We start from the raw sequence: 23,360 nt of genomic DNA on the forward strand, positions 1-23,360 counted from the left end.
CACCTGGACCAAAATTACGACTGACCCTCAGCCACTGTCTTGGATAAAAGGATATTGCATTCCGTTTTCGTCAACACCGTCGCAACAGCGACCGGTCTACAAAACCTTATCTAAATTAGAAAGGTTACACACACAGTCCGCAATCAAAGACTTACTAGCTCTAGGGGCTATACAACCTTGCACTCCTTGCAAAAACCAGTTTATCTCTAGTTTCTTTTTGCGAACTAAACCAAATGGTACACAAAGATTTATTTTAAATCTTAAAGCACTTAACGAGTTTGTCTCTACTTCTCATTTCAAAATGGAAGACTATCGTACGGCGTCGCGGTTGTTACATAGGAACGCGTTCATGGCCTCAATCGACCTGCAAGACGCCTATTTTTTAGTACCGGTAGCCCCACACCACAGGGGTTATTTGCGTTTCGCTTTTGAGGATAATCTGTTTGAGTTCACTTGCCTTCCGTTTGGTCTCTGTTCCGCGCCTTATTGTTTTACCAAGCCTTTGAAACCTGTAGTCTCCCATCTACGACAACAGGGCATCTCCTGCGTGAACTATCTAGACGATTTTTTAATCTTTGGTAAGACCAAAGAGGATTGCACAGAAAACGTCGCGTATACCCTAAACGACTTAACTTTAGGGTTCCTCATAAACTACGATAAAAGTTCGCTAGTACCTAGCCAGAGGCAACAGTTTCTGGGATTTATATTTAACAGTTCAACAATGCAGCTTGAACTCCCCTATGAGAAAGCTAGCCACTTAAAACTTTTAATTGACAATCGAATAAAGAATCCTAGTTGTTCCATTCGCGCGTTAGCAACTCTCATTGGTTCGCTTGTTGCGGTATGCCCCGCTACAAAGTACGGTTGGCTCTATACAAAATTATTAGCTAGATAACAATATCTAGCACTTCTTGCCAGTCACGAAAATTACAACGTGCTTGTCACTTTGACATCAACTGCGCTTAAGGACCTACGCTGGTGGACCCAAACTGTTATAGGTGCCTTTAACGATCTTCACCAGGATGCTTTTGATGTGGAGTTATATACAGACGCTTCATTGACTGGGTGGGGCGCCTGTTGTAATACACAAACAACTCACGGCTGGTGGTCCCCAAAGGAAAAGGCGTACCACATCAACATCCTCGAACTTCTCGCTATTTTTTACGGCCTACAATCTTTTGTATCGGATTCGACAAGGGTTAATGTACTAATTCGCACTGATAACACCACAGCTCTCGCGTACATCAATAAAATGGGCGGCATTCAATATCCTGCCCTTAGCCGCTTATCTCGCAACATTTGGCAATGGTGCGAACAGCGCCATATTTGGTTGTTCGCGTCACACATCAGCTCCCAAGATAATTGGAGGGCTGACAGAGCCTCCCGTGTCCTCCCAACTGATACCGAATGGTCGCTTGACGAAACCACTTTCGATATAATTAGCCACTCTCTAGGAAAGCCTTCGATAGATCTTTTTGTGTCCCACCACAATTTCAAATGTGAAAAGTATGTCTCTTGGAGACCAGATCCTGGAGCGTGGGCAGTCGATGCCTTTACCGTAAGGTGGACCAACAAGTTTTTTTACGCGTTTCCACCGTTTTCTCTTATTTTACGAGTTCTACAAAAACTTATCCAGGATCGAGCTGAGGGTATTTTAGTCGTACCTCTTTGGCCAGGGCAACCTTGGTACCCGTTGTTCCAAGAGTTAACCAAAAAGGCAGAGGTTTTTCCTCCAAAAACTTATACGTTATCTTCTATTTTTAGTCACCAACATCCGGTGTCAAGCGCACTTACCCTGGTGGCCGCGCACTTATCTGCGAGGCTTTTCGCAAGAAAGAAGTCCCGGACTGTGCCATCGACACCATGGTAGAATCCATATCCGACTCGACCATGCGACAGTATGAAACAACTTATCGACAGTGGTGGAACTTCTGCAGCGAACGATCTCTCTCTCCTTTTCAAGCACCGATTCCCTCCATAATATAATTTTTACAGCGGGTGTTCGAGGGAAACAATCTCCAGTACGGTAGCATGAATTCCCATCGCTCCGCGTTGGCGCTTATTCATTTGCAACCACTGTCAAACGATGCGCGTCTTTCGCGCTTTATGAAAGGAATCGCTAGACCACAGGCCATCGCCTGCAGACAATCCAGTTAATCAAATTAACAAACATACATACCTCTCCACAGGGCATACAGATTCCCATCACTGACCCCATTAAAACTTCGGGTACCAATCGATCTCAGCCTTGCCTGCAAATACCAAGATTTGCTGAAAATCCCTTACTCTGTGTAGCTACTACTTTGATTAACTACATAGAGGCTACAAAACCCCTCCGGACTCCGAATCAGGACTACCTGTTTATTACTTTTAAAAAGCCCCATAAAACCGTTACCAAACAATCCATCAGTCGCTGGATTAAGAACACATTGCTTACGGCTGGATTGGATACAAATGTTTTCAAGCCGCATTCATTCCGTCATGCATCCACTTCTGCGGCTTTTAGGCATGGGCTTTCTCTCTCAAACATTCTTCAAACTGCGGGTTGGACTCGGGCCTCTACCTTCACAACGTTTTATAATCGGCCTATCTTGGACCCGACTGCTTTTGCCAAAGTCGTGATCCAATCAAGTCAACTGGATGAGGGCATCTAACGTCGCGCTGTGGATCACAGGGATACCCTATCATATGGTACCGAATAGGTAGTACAAGAAAGCTATCATATTTCCTTTCGGTTATTATTTCGTTTAATAGTTTTGGTTGTGTACACAACCAGTTTACAGTGTTTAGTTAGGATATTCGGTTATTAAAGGTTACTTTATAAGACAACAGAGTTGTCTAAGCTTGCTTGGGCCGAATTATTCCTGATCTCTAAACAACTACATGGTGTATAATCTAAGTGATATCTTCGGATTGGACACTTCATATAATTATGATCGAACTTCACTTAAGGTATAATTTCAAATACGACCTATCAAGACTAATAAAAACAAGAGATTATCCAAATAAAGCCAGAGCCTGCTGGACATTTTAAAAATTTCGCTTCCAATTAGCTAAGTACATAATATACCCAAAATTGATTCTTATTTTTTTCTCGTTAACAGTTGCAAAAACGAAAAAAAAGACCAAAAGTTTCCAAACAAATCAAACAAGTATAAATTGTGCACCCGAGCACATCGCAGACGCTGGACGACGTTTTATTCTGAAGTAAGTGTTCACTCAGTTCCCATGTGTGGCTAACTGAAACTACCTAAACATTGTTTCAAGTAGGTATTTCATCTCCACTTAAACTAATGCTAATCCGTCAAGCAATTATGCGAGTTCTTTTCTATCGATCTTTTCCCAAAAGCACGCCCTGACTTTCTTAATTGTCACTGTAGTATTTTTGATCGTTACTCAATTAGCGCGAAAACGAAACACTGTAAAGTACGAGTATAAAATGGGCACAGTTGCTATTGTTCGAATTGCCTTACAGATTTACAATTTAGCTTCATATTAAGTCGATAAACAACACCGATTCGTTTCTGGAGTGTGATCCTAATAAGTGTTTTCAACGTGTTTAGCAAGAAATACAACAAGCAATTTTATTGTGTCTTGTAGTGTTAAGGTGGCGTTTACATTGAAAAATTGGAAATTTGTTTCCACAACAACTGCCTTCTGGGTACAAATTTTTGGTTGAAATAACATTCATTCAAATATAATTCTATGTTCAGACATTTGCATGAAACAAAAATTATTTAGGTAATTCCTGTACTTACGCCGTTATTTAGGAAATAAGTTAGTTAAATTTAAAAAACTCCCATATAAAATATAATTATATCTTTCGTTTTGATCACACTGATAATAATTTGTTATCAAATTTAACTTCATTCACAAGCTTAAACCTTTAGCAACCAGCGGTCGTTAACAGAAGTTAATTTTTTTTACCTCGAAACAAAGTTATTGAGGAAATCGCAAGGCAACTTTTGCACTTTTGTAAACGCCACCTTAAACAACCTGGCTTGTCTGGTAATGAAGCCCCAAACAAACCACTAGCAAAAGCACGGCAGCACAAATTCGGATATGTAGGTACTAGGTACCATCACATTGACCAAATGATGTCTACATCTGAGGTGTGAATTTTACGGAAACTACACTGTATACGAAGAATGATTAGGGCATCAAAACTTAAATTTTGTGCTGCTATGGTACTTTTTTTTAGGACTTCACGGCTGTATGCAAAAAAAAATTGCATGTTCGAATCTAAAATTTCTAAATTCAAACTGCGACGAATCCTTAGTTTGAAACGAATCCTTAGTTCTAATATAAAAATAAAGGGAAAAGACAGACCTAATTAAATCAAATTAATCTCAAATCAATTTATTCAAGGGCCTCGCTTTAAACTGGAATTAGAGCTGTTGAAAATCAAGTACTTTTGCACTTAACATTGATCTTGGAAGTATTAAACAGAAACGAATTCATTTCTACTTATTTATTTAAACGAAAGTTAACAATGAAGCTTGAAATCTAATTAACAAAACTTCAATAACTGTTTAAATTTGTTTAGACCCCGCACACTTACCTATGTCGCATTAAAACTTAAAATCCGCTATCTAATTATTTTGGGCTGCTCATAGGGCAATTTACAATAGAATGTTAAATTAACTTACTCATGTCTGTATGAAAAGGACATTGTTATTCTTATGTTTAATCTGAAAACGCTCAATACATTAAGATTAATGTAATGTACGATAGAAATACATTATTTATATGATTACCGTATGCCCCGGTCCCGGCCCACACATGGCAGTAAAAGCGGAATTATTCGTCTATAACTTCCACTTCTTCCAAATCGATAGTATAAGATCAGGCTCTGGAGAATTTGAACAACTCCTCGACATTTTGCGCACGCCCAGTTTGCGGGTAGAAAATTTTTATCAATCCCCAACCCCATTATAAAGGATCCTGTTTATTTCCTTTCCATTCTGGGACATTCGGAGGCTGTGGAACTTAGAGCAGCTGATGTTGGAGGTAATGTCTCCAGCTTTACGAACAACGTGTTCGCAAAAACCTTTTACGAAGATAATTTCGTCCTCAACTGATCTAAACTTTGAGTTAGTTTTTCCTTACAAGTTGTTATTAGCTTCTTCTCTCTGACTGATTTAATGTGTTGTGCAGCTTTTTGATTCAGGAATACCTCTGCTTGATTTTTAGCGCATTTCTACAAAAATTAAAAAAAATGCGTTATTGTGGCACCTTTATCCGCCCGTCTGTCCGTCCGTCCATCCGCTGGGACACTAGTAGTTCTTTATCTTAAGAGCTATTGAAAACCATAGAAAGAATCGCCCTCGATGTTGGGGCTACGGGGAACTGGGGCACATGCAAAAAGTCCCAGGAATCCAGACCTACTGATCTACTGATTCATCGGAAAACTAAGCAGGAGTGATGAGATGGGCCAATCGTCGATCCGTATCCGCAAACCCCGAGTGAAGACTATGCCACGTCACTCTGTGCCGGATCCCAGAGCGTAATTACTGATGAGTATACCAATAAGTACGCTGGTTGATACAGGTGCCACCATCATTAGATCCCAGCTATTCAACCGGACGCGACTTATAAATACTAAATGCCGATCATGTACTGTGACTGGAGATGTCATCATATTGACCAATTTTCATTGTTCATATCACTATCGGGTAGACTATTACGCATCGTGCGCTGGTATTGAGGAAAATATCATGTTAGGGAGGGACATAATGGGCACCTACGGTTTTCAACTTTATTTCAAACAGGGAGTATTGAAACTGGAAGATGAAAATTTCGTGTTGGATCAGTAAAAGAGCACCTCAGTACAGGCAGTGTTGAATGAAGAAAAATTCTTTAAGGTTGGATGGAAAGCTGCAAGGTGAAATTGATCGCCATTAAGCAAGAAGTACCGGTTAGACTGATGAATGTTAGTTCTTACGACGTGAAACTGAAGAAAGGAACCACGGTTGGGAAACTGGCAAGCGAGTCGTCAATACAACGCGTACGAGTGGTTCAACCAGATTCGAGAAGATCCCTTAAAAGTTGCCTGCCCTGATAGCGGAAACATGTGAAAGAATGGACACCGAACAGAAAGCATCCGTTACCTGTTGATTTAGGTAAATGAAAGGGTCAAATGTCGATGCAAAATTGTTAGAAACAAAATAAATACTGACAGTTGTCCGCCTATCTGACAAACACCCAGAAGACTGCCTTTCGTTAAGAGGGAAGCGGTGGAGAAGATTGTCCGAGATGCGAAGGGGGAAAATGTGATTAAAGCTCCACCAGATTTTGTGAGGATTATCGTCAGCTCAACAGCGTGACTAAGAAAGACAGGTATTCGTTACCGCAAATTAGCGACACTCTTGCTGGATCAAGAATATGCATAACGTTAGATTTAAAAAGTGACTATTGCCAAGTGGAGTATAAGCTCCAGAAGATAAGGAAAAGGACAGCCTTTACCCTTGGATCAGGATTATGGCAAATCTCCGCCATGCTGTTCGGATTATGCAATGCGCCAGCCATTTTTGAGCGACTAGTGGGATCGATTGTTAATGGATTATCCTGGATGACTTTCCTGGTTTATTTGGATGATATTGTTGGCAAAGCTTTCCAGGATTCACATTAACAACCTTGAAGACGTATTCCACCGACCCAAAGAGGCCAACTCAACGTTGAATCCCAAAAAGTTGAATAGGGAATATGCATGTACTTTTTAAAATTTTTAATCGCTTTTTTAAATCGTTTTTACAATGTAAAAAGTGTAAACACTGTTAGAACAATTCAATTAACTTGTAAAATAATATTTAAAACGTAAACTTTATATTATTCGATGTGTTTGAACCATTGAAATAAAAGACTAAGGATGGAGCTTATGTCTTATTAGCTAGGATCCTATTAGGCTTCTCAATATGGTGGACGTTCATACGTGCAGGGACGTACACACATTTAATATATTTAATTTTGTGGCGGATAGTACTGATATTACATAGATTTTACTATACAGGGTGTCAATTTTAAAACTTGCAGTCGGCCATATTTTCCAAACTTAAGAAGATACCTATTGAAAACCGCGCAACACCGTGTCAAGGGTATCGAGGGGGAACCAGAATGACATTATGAGTGGCAACCCCCCACCCCCCTTAACCCCCCAGTTCCCCTCTTTAAAAATCTTAAATGGCAACCCCATACTTGTGACACATCGTTAGAAAGCTACTGAAAAATGCTTTCAAGTGGAACCAATAAAATCCATATTCATTAAAACAATTTAACAAAAATTTAATAATTAACAAAACCAGGTGTCAAATTCTTGACAGAATAGCTTCCTAGCTGAAACCAAAAATTGCCAACATATGTACGTACATACAGACGGAAAGAATAAGAAAGGTGCATTTTTTACGCATGCATTTTGTTTGCTTTTATTAGAGGGACCTACCATCCAAATTTCGTTAAAATTGCTCCATAAATAAGAAAGTTGGATGTTGCACATGCGCAACTCGATTTTTTGCGCATGCATTTTGTTTTCTTTTATTAGGAGAACCTACCATCCAAATTTCGTTTTAATTGTTCCATAAATAAGAAAATTGCATTTCTGCGCATGCGCAACACGATTTTTGCGCATGAAGTTTGTTTGCTTTTATTAAAGGGACTTACCATAGAAATTTCGTTTAAATTGCTTCAGAAACAAGATCGTTGCGTTTTGCACATATGCAACACAATTTTTTGACGTTGACAATTTTTTTCTCCGTTTTTTGATAATATAACCCGGCCCAATTTTTTGTAGGTTGTACACAGGAAAATAAGGTCTTCCAAATAATAGAATAAAAATTTTAGGTTGCTATTTGAAAAAAAAAGTTCGATGCCGTTACGGCGCTCCAAAATTTTTTTTCAAAAATCCGGCCCGTTATTTTTCTGTTCGGTATGCCTAAAACATATATACAAAATTTCAACAAAATCCGTCGAGCCGTTTTCTCAGAAAATTGCCAACAAACGTACGTACGTACGTACGTACGTACATACAGACGGAAAAAAATTTTATTCTTTAAAAGTTGCTTAAAATGGTCTAAAACGTCGACATGTGATGAAATTTTGAAATGTTCAAAAAACGGCTATCGCAATAGCTACCTAGCACATGCTAGGAAGCTAAAAAAACTATATGTTGACATTGAAGGATTTTTGACAAATTGGCCAAGAACTTCAACCTGGGCTGCTTCATTAAGCAATCTTGGTTGCTTTTTTTATTGACTTACAGACTTACAGTACAGCTGAACGTGTGGAAATAATATTTATTTATGGCTCCGAAAATCTATCATCTTTTAGAACAGCCAGAACGTTTAATGAGAGACATCTCAGGAGAATGTAAGCCATGGCTATGTTCAAAATTTGGTCGCTAAATTCGAAGAAACGAGATCTGTTATCAATAAAAGAAACAAAGCAACCAAGATTACTTAATGAAGCAGTTCAGGTTGAAGTTCTTGACCAATTTGCCATAAATCACTCAATGTCAACATATAGTTTTTTTTTGTTAATTATTAAATTTTTGTTAAATTGTCTTAATGAATATGGACTTTATTGGTTCCACACGAAAGCATTTTTCAGTAGCTTTCCAACGATGTGTCACAAGTATGGGGTTGCCATTTAAGATTTTTAAAGAGGGGAACTGGGGGGTTAAGGGGGGTGCCACTCATAACGTCATTCGGTTCCCCTCAATACCCCTGAAACGATTTTCAATATCTTCTTCAGTTTGGAAAATATGGCCGACAGCAATTTTTAAAACTGGCACCCCGTATAGACAGATCCATCACTTCTTATAAACGAAATCCAGCTATCTCGTCATTCCCTGTTTAAAGGAAATCTGAAAAGTAGATGTATTTCAAATTGTTGTTTTAGCTTTTGACTTTCTTATATTACACGATTTACAGCTAATGTTTCACTTTACGGTAAATGTCAATTAATTGTCAAAGTCGGCCATATTGAGAAGCCAATTGGATTGGATTGGATCCCAATAAGCGTACTTTATGTAGGTACCCCTTCTTCCTTAGTCTTTTATTTCAATGGTTTGAACGCCGCCACATTTTCAGCGGGCCTTGAATGACGTCACAAGTCACCATCAGTATTTGTTTAGTTTTAGTGCTGAGTTTTTATACAGATTATCAGTTGTAACATAGCTATTCAGACAATGGAAAAAGCTAAAAAACCATTTTATAGGTATTGTCTTGTACCAAAGTGCAAAAACGCTGTTAGAAATACCTATTATATTTGGTTCCATACCTATCTGTATATGTGACATACCTATGTAAGTTTGGATGTTGGTGGGAGTATATTAGTGTCGTATAAATTGAAATACGGGGAAGATTTGCCTCAATATGTTACCATTTTGTGTACGACTGAAGTGTCTGATTTGTTGTAAAAGTATTGTAGTAAATTATGTATGTATGAAAATACAGAATAACCTCAAAAGGTTTACAAATCACGTTTCCCTTTCAACGCTCCTTTTCTTATCATGTTCCAGGACATAATGAATCTACTACGGGATAAATTTGTCGTACAACACTCATTATAAAAATTGAGATAAATAGCGTTTGTCAGTAAGAATGAGATGAAGACGGAAAAATAATGAGACGGGCGGATTGTTGTCGTATAGGAGCCATTACTAGTTAGGCATCTTTTGCAAGAATTTTAAACAGTCACTGCAGTAAAAAGAAAACGATTCAGAAGTAGGCAGTTCACAGTACCTATTGTATTTGTATGGGAAGATGCGCGAATTAAGTTTTTCGATATATTATGATCCTCTCCAAAAGCATTATAATAATTGAATAACTTTTTAACGTGCTGGTGTCATCGGTGCGAAAACAAGTTTTCTGTATAAAAATATATACACTTTATTCCGTATAACTTCCGTTGCACGTCATCATTTTCTATGACGTAATTACTATGCAATAATGCCAAATCTAGTTTTGAGCGATTTAGGTTATGTCACTTGTCAACAAGACAGTGCATTGTTTGTGTGACCAATCCACACCTTAAAAATAAAAATAATTTTTATTATTCATTTCGTTAATTGGAACCACAATATACTTAATAACTTATGAACTGTACAAATGTACCATCTCTTTTACAGAGAAAGTACTAAATATAAAATTTTACAGGTTATGTGATGTGATGGATGATATTCAAATTAATCGGAATCATCGGAACTGCTTTCGTATTCAAAGTTTATAATAATAGTAGCAACGTTTTCAAGATCTAATTGCTTTTCTCTTTCGTACCACTCGTGTATTACAGTTTCCGTATCCTTAACTGAATTGCGCCACGTTTAGGAAGTTATCGATTGTAGTGTTTCTTGTCACATGTTTACGCAATTTTCAATGCTTCGTCCATCTCTACCAATCTGTCGATTGTAGTAATTTTTCGCTATGCCCCAAATATGTTCGATAGGATTAAAAACGCAATGATACGGTGGTAATCGTAAAACGAAGTAACCGTATTGCTCGGCTAAGTGGTCAATGCGTTATGCGGTACATTTTAGCTGATTTATTCCTAAAAGTATCAACAAGATTTAAATAATATCAAATAATTTGCGAACGTACTTACTGTGCAACCTTTTCAACAGTTCGGCTTTAAAATCATTTTCGGAGAACTGCACATTATGATCACCTAACCACACTTTAATGTTGTCTGTTTTCCCGTTATCGAACACAATTACTGACGGGTTATCTAAATTCTTCAGTAATTTCTCTTCAAACCAATGCACAGCGAAAGACGTAGAAAATAATCAAAATCAAATCAAACGAAAAGTAAACCAAAAGCAACCTGTCAAATTTACAAATTTAAACGCGACAACATAGCGAAATGCTACCAATTGTTGCGGCTAAAATAAACTACATGCTTAATGTGTTGCCTAATAAACGAAAGTAAGTTTAAGTTGGTACGTCGTTTTCTTCAGGTAATGACGTGCAACGGAAGATATACTGAATAGACCGTAGGTATCGCAGAACTTCTTCAATCAAATCAAAGTTCCATACAGTGCAGTATAAAATTAATAAAAGCTACGAAGAAGCATTAGAATAACGTAACTTTGTGATTACCTAACTGGTTATCAATTATATTATCTATATTGCGAACTGAAAGTGATTGCATTACTTACATATCGTCACGATAACTGTAACGGTTTCTGGTTATACCAAGTCTAATCAATACTTTAATAAAAAGTCGTCCATGCCTTTTATTTGCTGTGCTAAGTTTATAACAGCTCTAAACTAGCAATGAACTGGGATGTAGCAATAAAACTTTTCATATCAACGTTATAAAAAAGAATATATTAAAATTGACTTACTTCGAATTATGCTGCCATCCAGCTAGCACCATTTCTCGACTTAATCCGTGCAAGTTAAGATCGTTTAGAAATAGACCTCGTTCTGGAAGTTCATCTAGGTCGTTTAGTCTGAAACAAATTAGGGTACCCGTGAAACAAACTTTAAAACTTTTGTATAGCTGTAATCCACTGTGGGGGTGGAACAATTCATTTTTAGTAATTTAAATATGGGCAATCACTTATTGTGGACTACTCCAATTTATCATTCTTCTGTTACAGCGTAATTTTTCTTAACTAAATTAGGTTCTTGTGTTGGCTATACATTTCGGCAATCTTTAGAAGACATTTAGAAACGCGAACGTATCGTCCCCACAAAATGACGGATAATCATAGCCAGACATAAATCATTTTATGTTTCAAGTGCATTTATCTTAAAAAGAAAATCGAGAGACAACAGCCGCAAACTGAAAACAGAACATAAATTATGTTGCGTCTTTTACACCGCATAAAACCCCTCGGTATTATTATAGAACTCAATATTACCGAGACAACGTATAGGTTGTGTGCAATAACTATACAGTAGATGAAAATTGTAACTACAACAATGACGCACGTATTACAAGGAAATGCGCATGGAATTAATAAATAGAAGATAATATCAATGAACAATGAAGAATAATCAAGTGGATTATTCCTTGACATTTGTACAAGGAATTCGTCTAAAAAGGGGTACAATAAAATTAGGAGTTAATTGAAACCCATTAGCAGTTAAGTTATCGAGGTAATAAAAAATAATAAAAGATAAAGTATGATTCGAATTATTAATGAAGTGCCATCTACTCGACAAGTTTTGCATTTTTCCTTCAGATTATTGTTAGTCATCGTAAGTTTTATTGACAAATTTGTAATTTCATTTGGTAAGCATATCATCTATTGTAGATGTAACCAACCCATTTCGCGGTTGGTAACAGGAGTATCTTGGAACAGACGCTAAATTAAATTTGATGGGACGTTTAATATAAACTTGCCTTATTCCCACCAAACATACGTTCGTTAATTTTATTAACGTGTCAGTTGTTGAACCCGAGGACCAACAACGAATCCAAATTCCAACTTTTCAGAGAACAAATTTCCAAATGTTTTGGATTGCTTTCGTCAAGATTTCCAATGTTTATCGCCCAATTATCAAAATCCAAATAAAGCGATAAATATCCAACCTATTTGGAAACTACGATTTGGATATCTTATCAGTGGCGCAACAAGATTTCAAAATTTCCAACTTATTTTAGACAAACAATGCAAAGATATCCTATTTTCCAATAAAGGCAAGGTTCAACGTTTTTTCAAATTTTTTATTATACCTGAATCACAATCTCCGTTTTAAACACTCAAAGGCGTGCGAAAAAAGGCCTTTAAAACACACGTGTTTTAAAGTTGCTAAGTAATGATACTTCAAGTATGACTTTTGAAACTGTCATCTGGATTCTGGGTGAAATAAAAAATCCTCTTAGGTCGCTTTTTGTAAAAGCAGAACATTTCTTTGGCTTGTACCTATCCTTTGGTTGAAGCGCATAATTTAGGGTATGCTTCCAAATCTGATCCACATTTTAATCGCAGCATTATTTGAAGCTTTTAATAAATGCACCAAAAGATAGAATATTTAAATACCTTTGACATTTCCTTCATATATGCCAGCATTATCGATGCATTTAAGACTTTATTCGTAAGTAACTTCCTATTCATCCATGGAAACAACTTTTCATATTCTTTATAATAGGCTTTACCCGATTTGGATTTTACACCTACCAACGTTTGTTTAAATTTTACAACATGGACGGTGTATTATCTTTTTCAACCGATATCGTTTTATTCACAAAGACGATGATTTTTATAAGCAAACGTCAAGTAGCATCTCCATGTCAATCGTGAAATTACGAACACCCAGCCCACTTAATTAGACATGTATTCGAGTATAACGTCAATACGATTTCATTGTATTTCCTATTTTTAAATTATACTGCAGGTATAATAAAAAAATACTATAAAATACACGTGTATAATTGGTCTTTAAAGCACTTGCAACGTTAAAGACACTCCGCTCCGCATCGTGCCATTAAACTCGATGCGCATGCTTATACACTTGTGTCTTAATATACTATTACGTATACATGTGTGGTATGAGACTGCGGATTTGTGATTCAATCATATTAATTATTACAGTTTTGAAACTACATATTTAAATGAAGTAAATCCTAAACTGCACTTATCAGAAGCGTGATTTTCTACAAAGAAGTATTTGAACAAAGTATTCGACTCAATTCAAATAGCGTCATGATCGGCAGCACTTGAAAATCAGTTTGAAAGCATGTTTTTGAACAGTAGGGGGATTTGAAGGGTTTCAAAATTCAGTGTTAGTTTAAATTTCAAGCAAACTAATTACAAAAAGAATGGAGCAATAAGGACATGTTTGAATGCAAGAGCAATCAATAAAATTCAATGTACCGTAAAGTACAGCGCTTTCTTAATGAATGGGCAGTGAAATGAAGCTTCGACAAATCGTAAACAAAAATACGTACACTTTATTACTACGCTCATATCAATACTATTGCTCTTCATCTTTTTTTTCTCGCCTTCTTCGATCTCGCTACCTTGGAGATTTCTCACGGGATTTTCCACATCCTCCCCGGCCCCAGTGATTTCCAAGGGAATTAATAGTTGTATTGGCCGTCGCAAAACGGTCTGATCGGCAATTTTCATTTCTCAGGCTCTAACTTTTCCATCACGTCCATGAAATAGCTTCATTATTTGGACTAACTTCCAAAGTAGTCTTGGCTGACGTTATTGTCATGTAGTAGAGCCACATCTCCCAACTTCTATCTTCTTAGACTGAACTTGATGTTGATTATGGAACAGTCGTGAAGATCGTTTTTTTATATGTACAATCGTCACGTTTACATCACCATGAATTGTGGAAACATGAAAGTTCCAAATAAGTTTATTCGTCAGAAATGACGTTTTTCTATTTCGATTTTTAAATGTTCTTATTAACGCACTGTTTTCCATTCAAAACAGTGCGTTAATGAGTCCTATTAACGCATCGTTTTTAAGTTGGTGTTAAAGAGGGAAACCTAAATTCACTACCTACCGTATTTGAAATTCGATTGCATTTATTTTCAAATTAGGGTTATGTTTTGATATACAGAAAGACAAGATTCCCTTGATTAAAAGCGAGGCATGTATGACAGATAAAATGTTAATCAAATTACAAGAAGAACAAGTTAAAAAGTAATCGTAAACGATTTACATAAAGCGCATTTCCACTTGCATTCATTTCCCATTTGTAAGATGCAACTTCTGTAAAAATCGTAAAAATCCGGCCACAAATATGAAAGATAGCGTTGCACATGGGCAATCCATTGTTGACGTGCTACTTCAATTTCAGTTTATGAGAAGAATTTCATTTCAATGCTTTTCTAAATAAGAAAGTTGGGACTGCGCATGCGCAAACCTAAATTTTAAAACTAATTTACTATAACTAACTAATAAACTAAGATTTTCCTTTGTTCCAAGCGCCTAAGTATCAAATTTCACTTAAATGGTTCCATAGATAAAAAAGTTGGCACTGCGCATGCGCAAAACCAAATTTTGAAATTGGCGTTTGATTTTCCTTTATCCCAAATGCCTATGTATCAAATTTCGTTTAAATTCTTCCATAAATAAAAAACTTGGCACTGCGCATGCGCAAAACCAAATTTTGAAATTGGCGTTTGATTTTCTTTTATCCCAAGTGCCTATGTATTAAATTTCGTTTAAATTCTTCCATAAATAAAAAAGTTGGCACTGCGCATGCGCAAAACCAAATTTTGAAATTGGCGTTTGATTTTCCTTTATTCGAAGTGTTTATGTATCAAATTTCGTTTAAATTCTTCCATAAATAAAAAAGTTGGCACTGCGCATGCGCAAAACCAAATTTTTAAATTGGCGTTTGATTTTCCTTTATTCCAAGTGCCTATGTATCAAATTTCATTCAAATACTTTTATAAGTAAAAAAGTTTGCAATTCGGTTTATAATTGGTCGAGATGCGAAAAGGGCACTGTGAATTTTGAATCGATTCGATTCAACTTTTGGCATTGCGTATTATATGGTTAAAGCTATGCCCATATTGAATTTCTTGCAATTCAGTTCATAACTAACGGAGATGTAAAAGCGATCGAACATTTCTAAACAAAGTTATCGTTCACACGGACAGATAGATGAACAGACAGACAAAGGAACAGACGGAGAGACCAACCGGCAGGCGACAGATAGCAATGCAAAATTATAAACGATCTCTAGGATCGTTAATAAACGGCAAAAGTGTAAAATTATGGAACATGTAAAAAACGGTTTTTTTTTTTTTACAATAACTTTTTTTGTAAGCGGTACAGAAAAAATTCCTTCCTTGGTACAAGACTCGACACCATAACGAACCAAATAGCGAAAAAAGTACAACAATAGCTCTTAAGATAAAAAACTAGTAGCGTCGCAAAGTTAGCGGACGGACGGACGGACGGACGGACAAAGTGGCCACAATAGCGCATTTTTTTTTATTTTTGTGGAAATGCGCTAAAAATATTAAAAAACCACTTAATTACTTTCTTCCAAAAGGGAATTAAATATTACGTTTTGTAGCGTAACAACGGATGTAATAACAATGTGAAGCTTTAAGGTAAATTTTTATTAATGATTAATACCTCTTTTTGTAGACTTCTATGTGCAAACTGTGACGAATTTTACTAGTACGAATTGTGTACCTATCTATTCCAAAAAAGAACCAAAATAAAGTAGAAGATAGAGGAGATTGCGAAAGGGAAAGGATGACCAGAATACCTTCGGAAACACATGAATCAATTTTAGAGGAGCAGCTTATAGCTTTTAGCACTTGTTCTGCAGTATTAATGTCGCGAGCCTGATTTGTGTAGTATCGTTATGCTAGAAGTGACAATCCGAACCTGTTCAATACGCGTGACCCTTCACACTTAAAAACGACCACATAAGCACGATCCATAGTGACCGTTAATGATAAATCGCGAAAAGAAGCCTTTGTTTTTATGTCGGTCACCAATATAGGAAGAAGCGGTGTCATATGGGCGAAATCTGTTACATACCAGGTAGTTAATCGTCGTGTCATGGCACTACTGAATTTCACATAACATATAAAAGGATCAAGAACTGTGCTTTTATGAATTTATTCCACAGTTAATCTCGCAGTTAATGTACCAATTTCTGAAGTAAATTATTTCAAACAAAATTGATAAGACTGTATTTAAATGTGATTTAGATATGAGAAATATTTGCGACGCCATATTGCCAACTTAATACAGTACACTAATGCAACTTCAAAATTCCCTATTTTCATTATTTAGAATAAAAGTTACTAATGTCATTTTGATAAAAATTTCTCGAAAATATCTTCTCAATAGAGAGAACCTTTTAATTCTGAAAAACTTTAAACTCTACTGTTTTTTCTGTAAAATGTACAGGAGGGCAGGATATTGCAAAAAACTAATTTCCCCTGTTAAATTCCTATGTTCCTACTTACCGTGCACCACCCTGTATAACAATTAGCCGCGTAATTAGTCCTATTCTGTACTCAAACAGGTGTGCTTGTCTTTAGTTGTTTTTTTTTCCCCCGAAAGAATTAAAGACACATAACAGCAAACTCGCGTAATTACTTAATTAGCACGTAAACTGGTTCAAATCCTATCTCGTGATCACGTATCAATGCTAGACTTGGTCCTTATCTAAACCTTCATTTTTTATACCTACATAATAAATTCTTGGTACATTCTCCTATGTAAACTACTCACACACCCCTAAATGCTAATCAAAGGTCGGCTCCTTTAGGAATTTTATGATTACTTTGAAGTTTGTTTATATAATTTTTTTAAATAATCGACCAAATATACAAATCGAAACTGTAAAGTAACTATAACAGTTACTGATGAGGTTGAGGTTTTGTTCACGTTACCACCGAATTCTTGAAAAAGGTAACTTCAACTTATGTTGAGGGCCCAGAACAAGAGAGAGATAATAAATAAATAAATAAAATAAATAAACAAACGGACCGACAGACCGACATAATCGAGATTTAGTTATTCGGATTCCTGGTGCTTCATAACGTGTATTTTCGTCAACAAAGTGGGGGTCATTTTTTACAATACTTCTCTTACTAACGTGCGTGTGGTAAAAAGACAATAAAAAAATAAAATCAGAATACAGTATACGAACCAGTACGCGAAGTGCTTAAATTATTCAAGTATGTTAGGAAAAACAGAAAATTACAAAAAATAGATAAGATCTCCCGAGTTTCCCTCGTAAGGTAATTACTACAAAATTGCACGAAGAAGCTTGAATAATAGATACAATTACATGTTCAAACGAAATCTTTAACTCGCAATTAATGCTTCTACTTAAAATGTAGATTTAGATAAGAAATTCCCTTATGGCTACATCGCAGGAGTTTGTAGTTCAAATTTGATTTAGTTCGCTTCCTTCTTTGTGTTGCAATTCGTAGCATCGAATAACTGTCCTCTTCTTTCAATGGTTCCAAGAAACTCTAATCTAACCCGAGAAACATAATGATGGCTGCAGAAAAAGCCTTCAAAATGACTGCTACAAACCGTAACAGTACCTGTCGCCAAGGATCTGCCTCTTCATTTGTCATAAAAGCATCTGTTCGCCCGGTTAGGCATTGTATATGGAAACATCGTAAAAAGGTTTGGTCAACGTCTCATTTGATAGATATTTACGAAGAGGATGCCTAATCATACTTTTTTGGTAGTGGACGAGGTGGTGGAGGCGGAAGGAGTGGAAATGGAGAGTTGTAAAGTATCGTTTCTGCCAAGATTTTGCAACGTGAAATTTTGATTCAACATGTGCGTGAATGCGTATTTAATACGAACCAGCAGAAAGACGTGAGGCTGAGGACCGTATGGGTAAGATGCGCTATCGTCGTTCACACGTATGCGTAGATCTTTCATTACTTGTTAGCAAAACACGAGTATCTAATTTCATTTTAATTTATTAAAAGTTTATTGAAATTAGATAATCAGCCCTGTGACGTAACGTAAAGTGCAAGTTATCTGCCAAAAAACGTTATTTTGCGTTATTTAGACATTAGACAGGACACTTTTAACAGGTAACCTGCACGTTAAATTTAACGTTAGTGATACATCACAGGGCTGAATTCAGGCAGACTTAACCTTACTGCAGTTAAATAAAATAAATTTAAGCCGTTATTAGATAAAAATGCAAAATTATTGCTTTTATTTAAACTGATAAGACATTGTTGAAGTTTGCAGAAGTGTTCTTTATGTAGATTCTTCTGATTGTTAGTTATTACTTTGCTTAGGGCATTATCTGTATAAAAATTGGCTTACATACGACATTATGGTAACGGTTGGTTTGTGCGATAAGACAACTGTTTAATAGTTCGACAAAAATAGTGGATTTAAGAAATATTCGGCGTTTTTAAAAAGGAAAAGTGGAAGTGGGTTGCTTGTTTATGAAGCGCAAAAAGCAAGAAAAAGAGGAAAGATCTTCTTTGTTCATTCCTCCTTTTTTTTTGTTTATTGTCCTCTGTACTGTTTGATTAAGAATAAATTTGTTTCGGTTAGATTTAATTTAAGTTGGCTTGTGGAAAAATAGGGTTTATTTTAGATTTAAGGTATTTGTCACGTGTTAGCGAAGCTTGTAAATTTAGAGTCTTGTGTAATTTGGGCAAGGGGAGTGTGTGAAAATGAATTCAATAAAATTTTTGTTTGTAAGTTTAGTTTGGCCTTTTGAAGTCATTTTCAGTAACGAATAGTGGGGCGACAGTCTCATTTATTTTTTAAGTAGTAACCATGAAGTTCTGCGTGATATTTTAGGATCCTGTACTTTTGGCACCCAACCAGTATGGGGTGCGATTACGGGGTTTTGTGTTTCTTGCGTGTGTTCTAAAGGGGAATTTATTTAAGTGCTTAACCCAATAAAATAAAGACAAAGAATAACTTTTAGGTGTTGTTTGAATTGGAATTATTGTTGTGTAAGAATAGAGGATAGAACAAAGAAGAGTAGTATTGTAGCGTTGTCAGCTAAGAGAGTGATATACGAAGATATTAGTTGTCGTTGCAAATTAGTTTCTAAAATTACCGAAATTTATACCGAAACCGATATCTACGATTTTTATTTGCGTTACTTGGGTCAATCCGAAGAATTTGTTCACGTTAATTTATTGAATTAATAGATCACTGATGTTGTATAGAAATTTAGTGTGCATCATAAAGTAGTCTTCTTAAAGTTAACGTCACGCTTATGCTTTTATATACACCGCATATTTATGTGCAACGTTATTCAGATATTCACTATCCCTCTGGTTTGTTTGTTTGTGCTTTTATCTGTTACAGATAAAGCAGAAAAGCACACGACTGAGTTCAAAAGGTCGTTACAACCGGAGTTCACAGTTTCAAATCTTTCGCATCCGCATTCCGTGATCGTCGCGCCTATGACTAACGTTTAGTGGCAATTCGATGACGGCGGGCGTCCCGCTGTTTAGGAGACCCGCTACAATAAGTAGTCACTTGAGGCATATGTTTCGGGATTCCTTTTTTTATATTTTTCCGTAAAACACAATAACATTTGAACATGGACGTTCCTGATCAACTGTATACCTTATGCAAAATGCGATTCTAAACAAATTCATTTCTCTCCATTTTTTCGCTTAGAGCAATAGTTAAAAAGATAATTGAAGTCAAATACGAAAAAACCGACATTTTCCCGTTTTTTCTTTGTTTTTTGTTTATGAGAATATGTTCCGGCAGTTTCCGGTCAGGAGAACTATGATTTTTGGATTCAGCGGATTTTTTTTACATAGAATACACTTGGTCTCGTTGAGTGAAATGGCCGCATGCAGTTTAGACTACTTTTGGAGCTAACTTGACTAGACCAGACGATTTTTTTAACAAATCCTATAAATATTTCCATAAGAAATTGAACGAAAACGTTTGGAAATATTTTGTTTTCCTATTATCCCGCCATATATCTAGAGACTCGTCTAGAGGTTTACCATCCAGTGCTAGAGTACAAGCCGAAAGATCTTCCAATAAGGAGTGCGTTAAACGCAAACATACCATTATAGTTTAAATATTTCAAAAAATGAACCGAACGCCAAATTGTATTAGATTTTATTTTTATAAAGAGTAAATTTGTAGCTTGGAATAAATAAAAATAAAACAAATTAAAATTAAATATTGTAGTGTCTGGGCATTTTTTTGAAAAAAAAAATATTTGATTTACTGAAATCAAAATAAAACTGGAATAAATCAAGCAAGTTACAAATTTACTCTGTATATCAACAATAAAATCCAAAAAATAAAAAATGTCGTGAGTTCACTATATTTTTGATTAAATGCCTACATGAGTTTTACATTATGTATTATGAACGATTAATACACTCCAATCAGCTTGGTAATTGTTTCAAATTCTAACCAATCAGATGACTTTTTATCTGACTAAAAGCTAGGTAGTTTTTATCAGCGACAAAAATGCGCATTGGAATGCGTAAAATATATATAGTGGTTGTGAAATTTACTGTCTTTTATTAATTTCTCTAAAATAAACTCGATCTTGCTTTAAATAAGGATAATTTTATTTTTAATTCACTTAAATTTTTTTGCTTCCTGAAAAAACTTTCGATCAAAAGCACATGATAAAATCGCGGTTTTATCATACTTTTGATCTCTAGTTTTATCCGTTGCAACAAAACTTTCGTGTAAAAATAAAATTATCCGATTAAAAATCAAGCTCTTCTTTATTTGAGATGGTTAGCGCCCACAACGAAACGTAGTTCGGACACACATTCGCATTCATTACAATTAAAATACTGTTCGTTTCAGAGCAACGTCATTATAATGTGATCTGTATCGAACTATGGATTGCCAGGCTCCTATTGCGTATACCATCGCCAAAGCGCATTGCCGAAAATGGACCGCTCTGTGTTGTACAATACATTGGCAAAACGCTTCTGGGTGGAAGATTATAATAGAGAAAATTACACTGGGAATGTCATAAACAATCTTCTATTTTTCGTATACGTATAAGCAAAGAGTAACCAGTTCTTTGGTATAAGTTAGTTAAATCTTAAAACGTATCAGCTAACTCTGTATGTGCTACACGTACCCACACACTAATTGTTTCACTTCAGTTAATCCTTTTAAGCACGTATCTAATTTGTAAATCATCCACGGTTCTAGGAAAACTTTCAGTGAAAAGACAACAAAAAAGTGTAGGTATGTGAATTATAGTGCACACAAAACTTTTATAGAGTTTTAAAGAGTTTTAATGTAAAAGGACTCTCAGTCTTTCTCATCTAGTTTAAATGGGCGTTTTCATATTAAATTCACGTGAAGCTAGACATGTGAAAAGCATGCGACAGATTTAGTAAGTAAATTCCTCAGTGATACTTACATCGGACTGCAAAGGAATATTATGATGTTAATATCGTTTATATACTTCATTTGCCCCTTAAGTAGAATATTCTTCATCCCTTGATTACTATCTCTTCGTAATTCATGTAGTTTAATCGCATAGTTAAACTCCGCCGCTCGCTCATTTCCACGATTATCGTGATTCGGTGATTCCACTTGACTTGCTAACCCAGCGCCGCACAGAAATTCCAAAGAAAATAGAACCGATCGCAAGTAGTAAAGCTGAAGCAAAACGAGTTATCAGAAATATTATATTGCAGAAATACTTACATTCTTCCAAGTGAACGATATAGCCTTTGGTCGTCGTATGCGAAAATGCGAAGTAACGTCGTCGCCCAAAATGTTTTCGCTATTATCGGATACTTGTGCGAGTTTGTCTCCAACACCAACAACTTTCATAGATGAATTAATTAGTATACCGAAGGGGAATAGGCGCAGCAGCATTTCGCACGGAACAGGAGTTAATCGCGTGGTTTGCATGTTGGAATTCCTTCTTAGCGCTTCCATTATCTAAGAATTTAACTGAGTTGAGAGCACTTACAACGCAAATGAAATTAAGGTTTAATGATTGAATATCAATCTATTAGTTTATAAATAATGTTAATTTTCTATACCTCAATGCAAGTGCTTTCCAAAGTACAGGGGTTTCAATTGATTAATCCCGTTACCATGCAACTTCAATACAAACACTGAATCTTGAACAAATTGTATTTCTTCTTGAATTCTCCGATATTACTTTGGAGTTTACTTGATTTATTGATATGATGGGGTATCGGATAGTAAGCTGGTCATCATAAGAGCAAAATAACAAACAATATAATAAACAAATTTGCATTTACTTCGGTATGTATTTTACACGTGCATATAATTTCATAAACTTTGTAATTCTTCAATGACAGCCCATATGTGATTTTGAGATCGCAACAGTGACATGATTAAGTAAAAGAATCTAACGCTGCAATTGGCGTAGTGTGGCAGGATACATCACAAACATTTGTCATTTCAACTTGAGCTAGTTACTTTGAAAAATGGCTACAGATGACGTCAACTTTGTTAGTTTAGTTTGAATGCCATTTAATTTCAGTTATGTCTTATACGTCAACGTCTTATGGTGCACAATTTTTATTAAACGAGAAATTTGAAAGGAAAAGCTCTTTTAATTGTGCGTCACTAAGGTAGCAAAAATGTTCATACTGAATTGGTGATCAAAAAGTGTTTCCTTCGTTTCTCTTTTATTCGTCATTTGTAAGAAGCTGAGCATATCAATTTAATCAATCAAGTTCACGTATAATAGGATTACTTGTTGCTACAGAAAATCATCTTTCCTCATTTCACTATATCTCTTTTAAAATATCCTTTTACACAGGTGCCATAGATTCCTGAAATGTCAGTTTTAATGAATTCTGTAATCTACTCGTGTTTCCATAGTTACGCTAAAAAAAGGAAAAATTAATCTTTTGTGCTCCATAAAGTCCAAATAAAGCGAAGGTGTTTGGTTTTCTAGTTGAGAAACTTTTAAGTAAATGAGAGATAA

General features: G+C 35.8%; 1 protein-coding gene across 1 annotated transcript; it reads right to left on the reverse strand.

The window, feature by feature from the left end:
- Positions 1 to 2,509: 2,509 nt before the first annotated feature.
- LOC116164787 (soluble guanylate cyclase 89Da-like) lies at positions 2,510 to 22,312 on the reverse strand. Its single transcript, XM_031479009.1, has 4 exons — positions 22,097 to 22,312; positions 21,807 to 22,048; positions 11,339 to 11,446; positions 2,510 to 2,661 (listed from the first exon to the last, which is right to left on the reverse strand). Exons 1-4 carry the CDS (start codon positions 22,304 to 22,306, stop codon positions 2,628 to 2,630), a joined length of 594 nt encoding a protein of 197 aa, XP_031334869.1. The 5' UTR covers positions 22,307 to 22,312; the 3' UTR covers positions 2,510 to 2,627.
- Between the last annotated feature and the right edge of the window lie 1,048 nt (positions 22,313 to 23,360).

Source organism: Photinus pyralis, unplaced genomic scaffold (assembly GCF_008802855.1).
Source record: "Photinus pyralis isolate 1611_PpyrPB1 unplaced genomic scaffold, Ppyr1.3 Ppyr1.4_LG2, whole genome shotgun sequence".
In the NCBI taxonomy this organism is placed as follows: domain Eukaryota; kingdom Metazoa; phylum Arthropoda; class Insecta; order Coleoptera; family Lampyridae; genus Photinus; species Photinus pyralis.

Bases quoted from the DNA above. Each gene is read 5' to 3' on its own strand.
- LOC116164787 (XM_031479009.1), bottom strand. From the start codon at position 22,306: ATGCAAACCACGCGATTAACTCCTGTTCCGTGCGAAATGCTGCTGCGC. The intron at 22,049-22,096 runs GTAAGTATTTCT...GTTTTGCTTCAG, and splicing joins TATCGTTCACTTGGAAGAAT to CTTTACTACTTGCGATCGGT. The intron at 11,447-21,806 runs GTAAGTATCACT...AATTTGTTTCAG, and splicing joins ATATTCCTTTGCAGTCCGAT to ACTAAACGACCTAGATGAAC.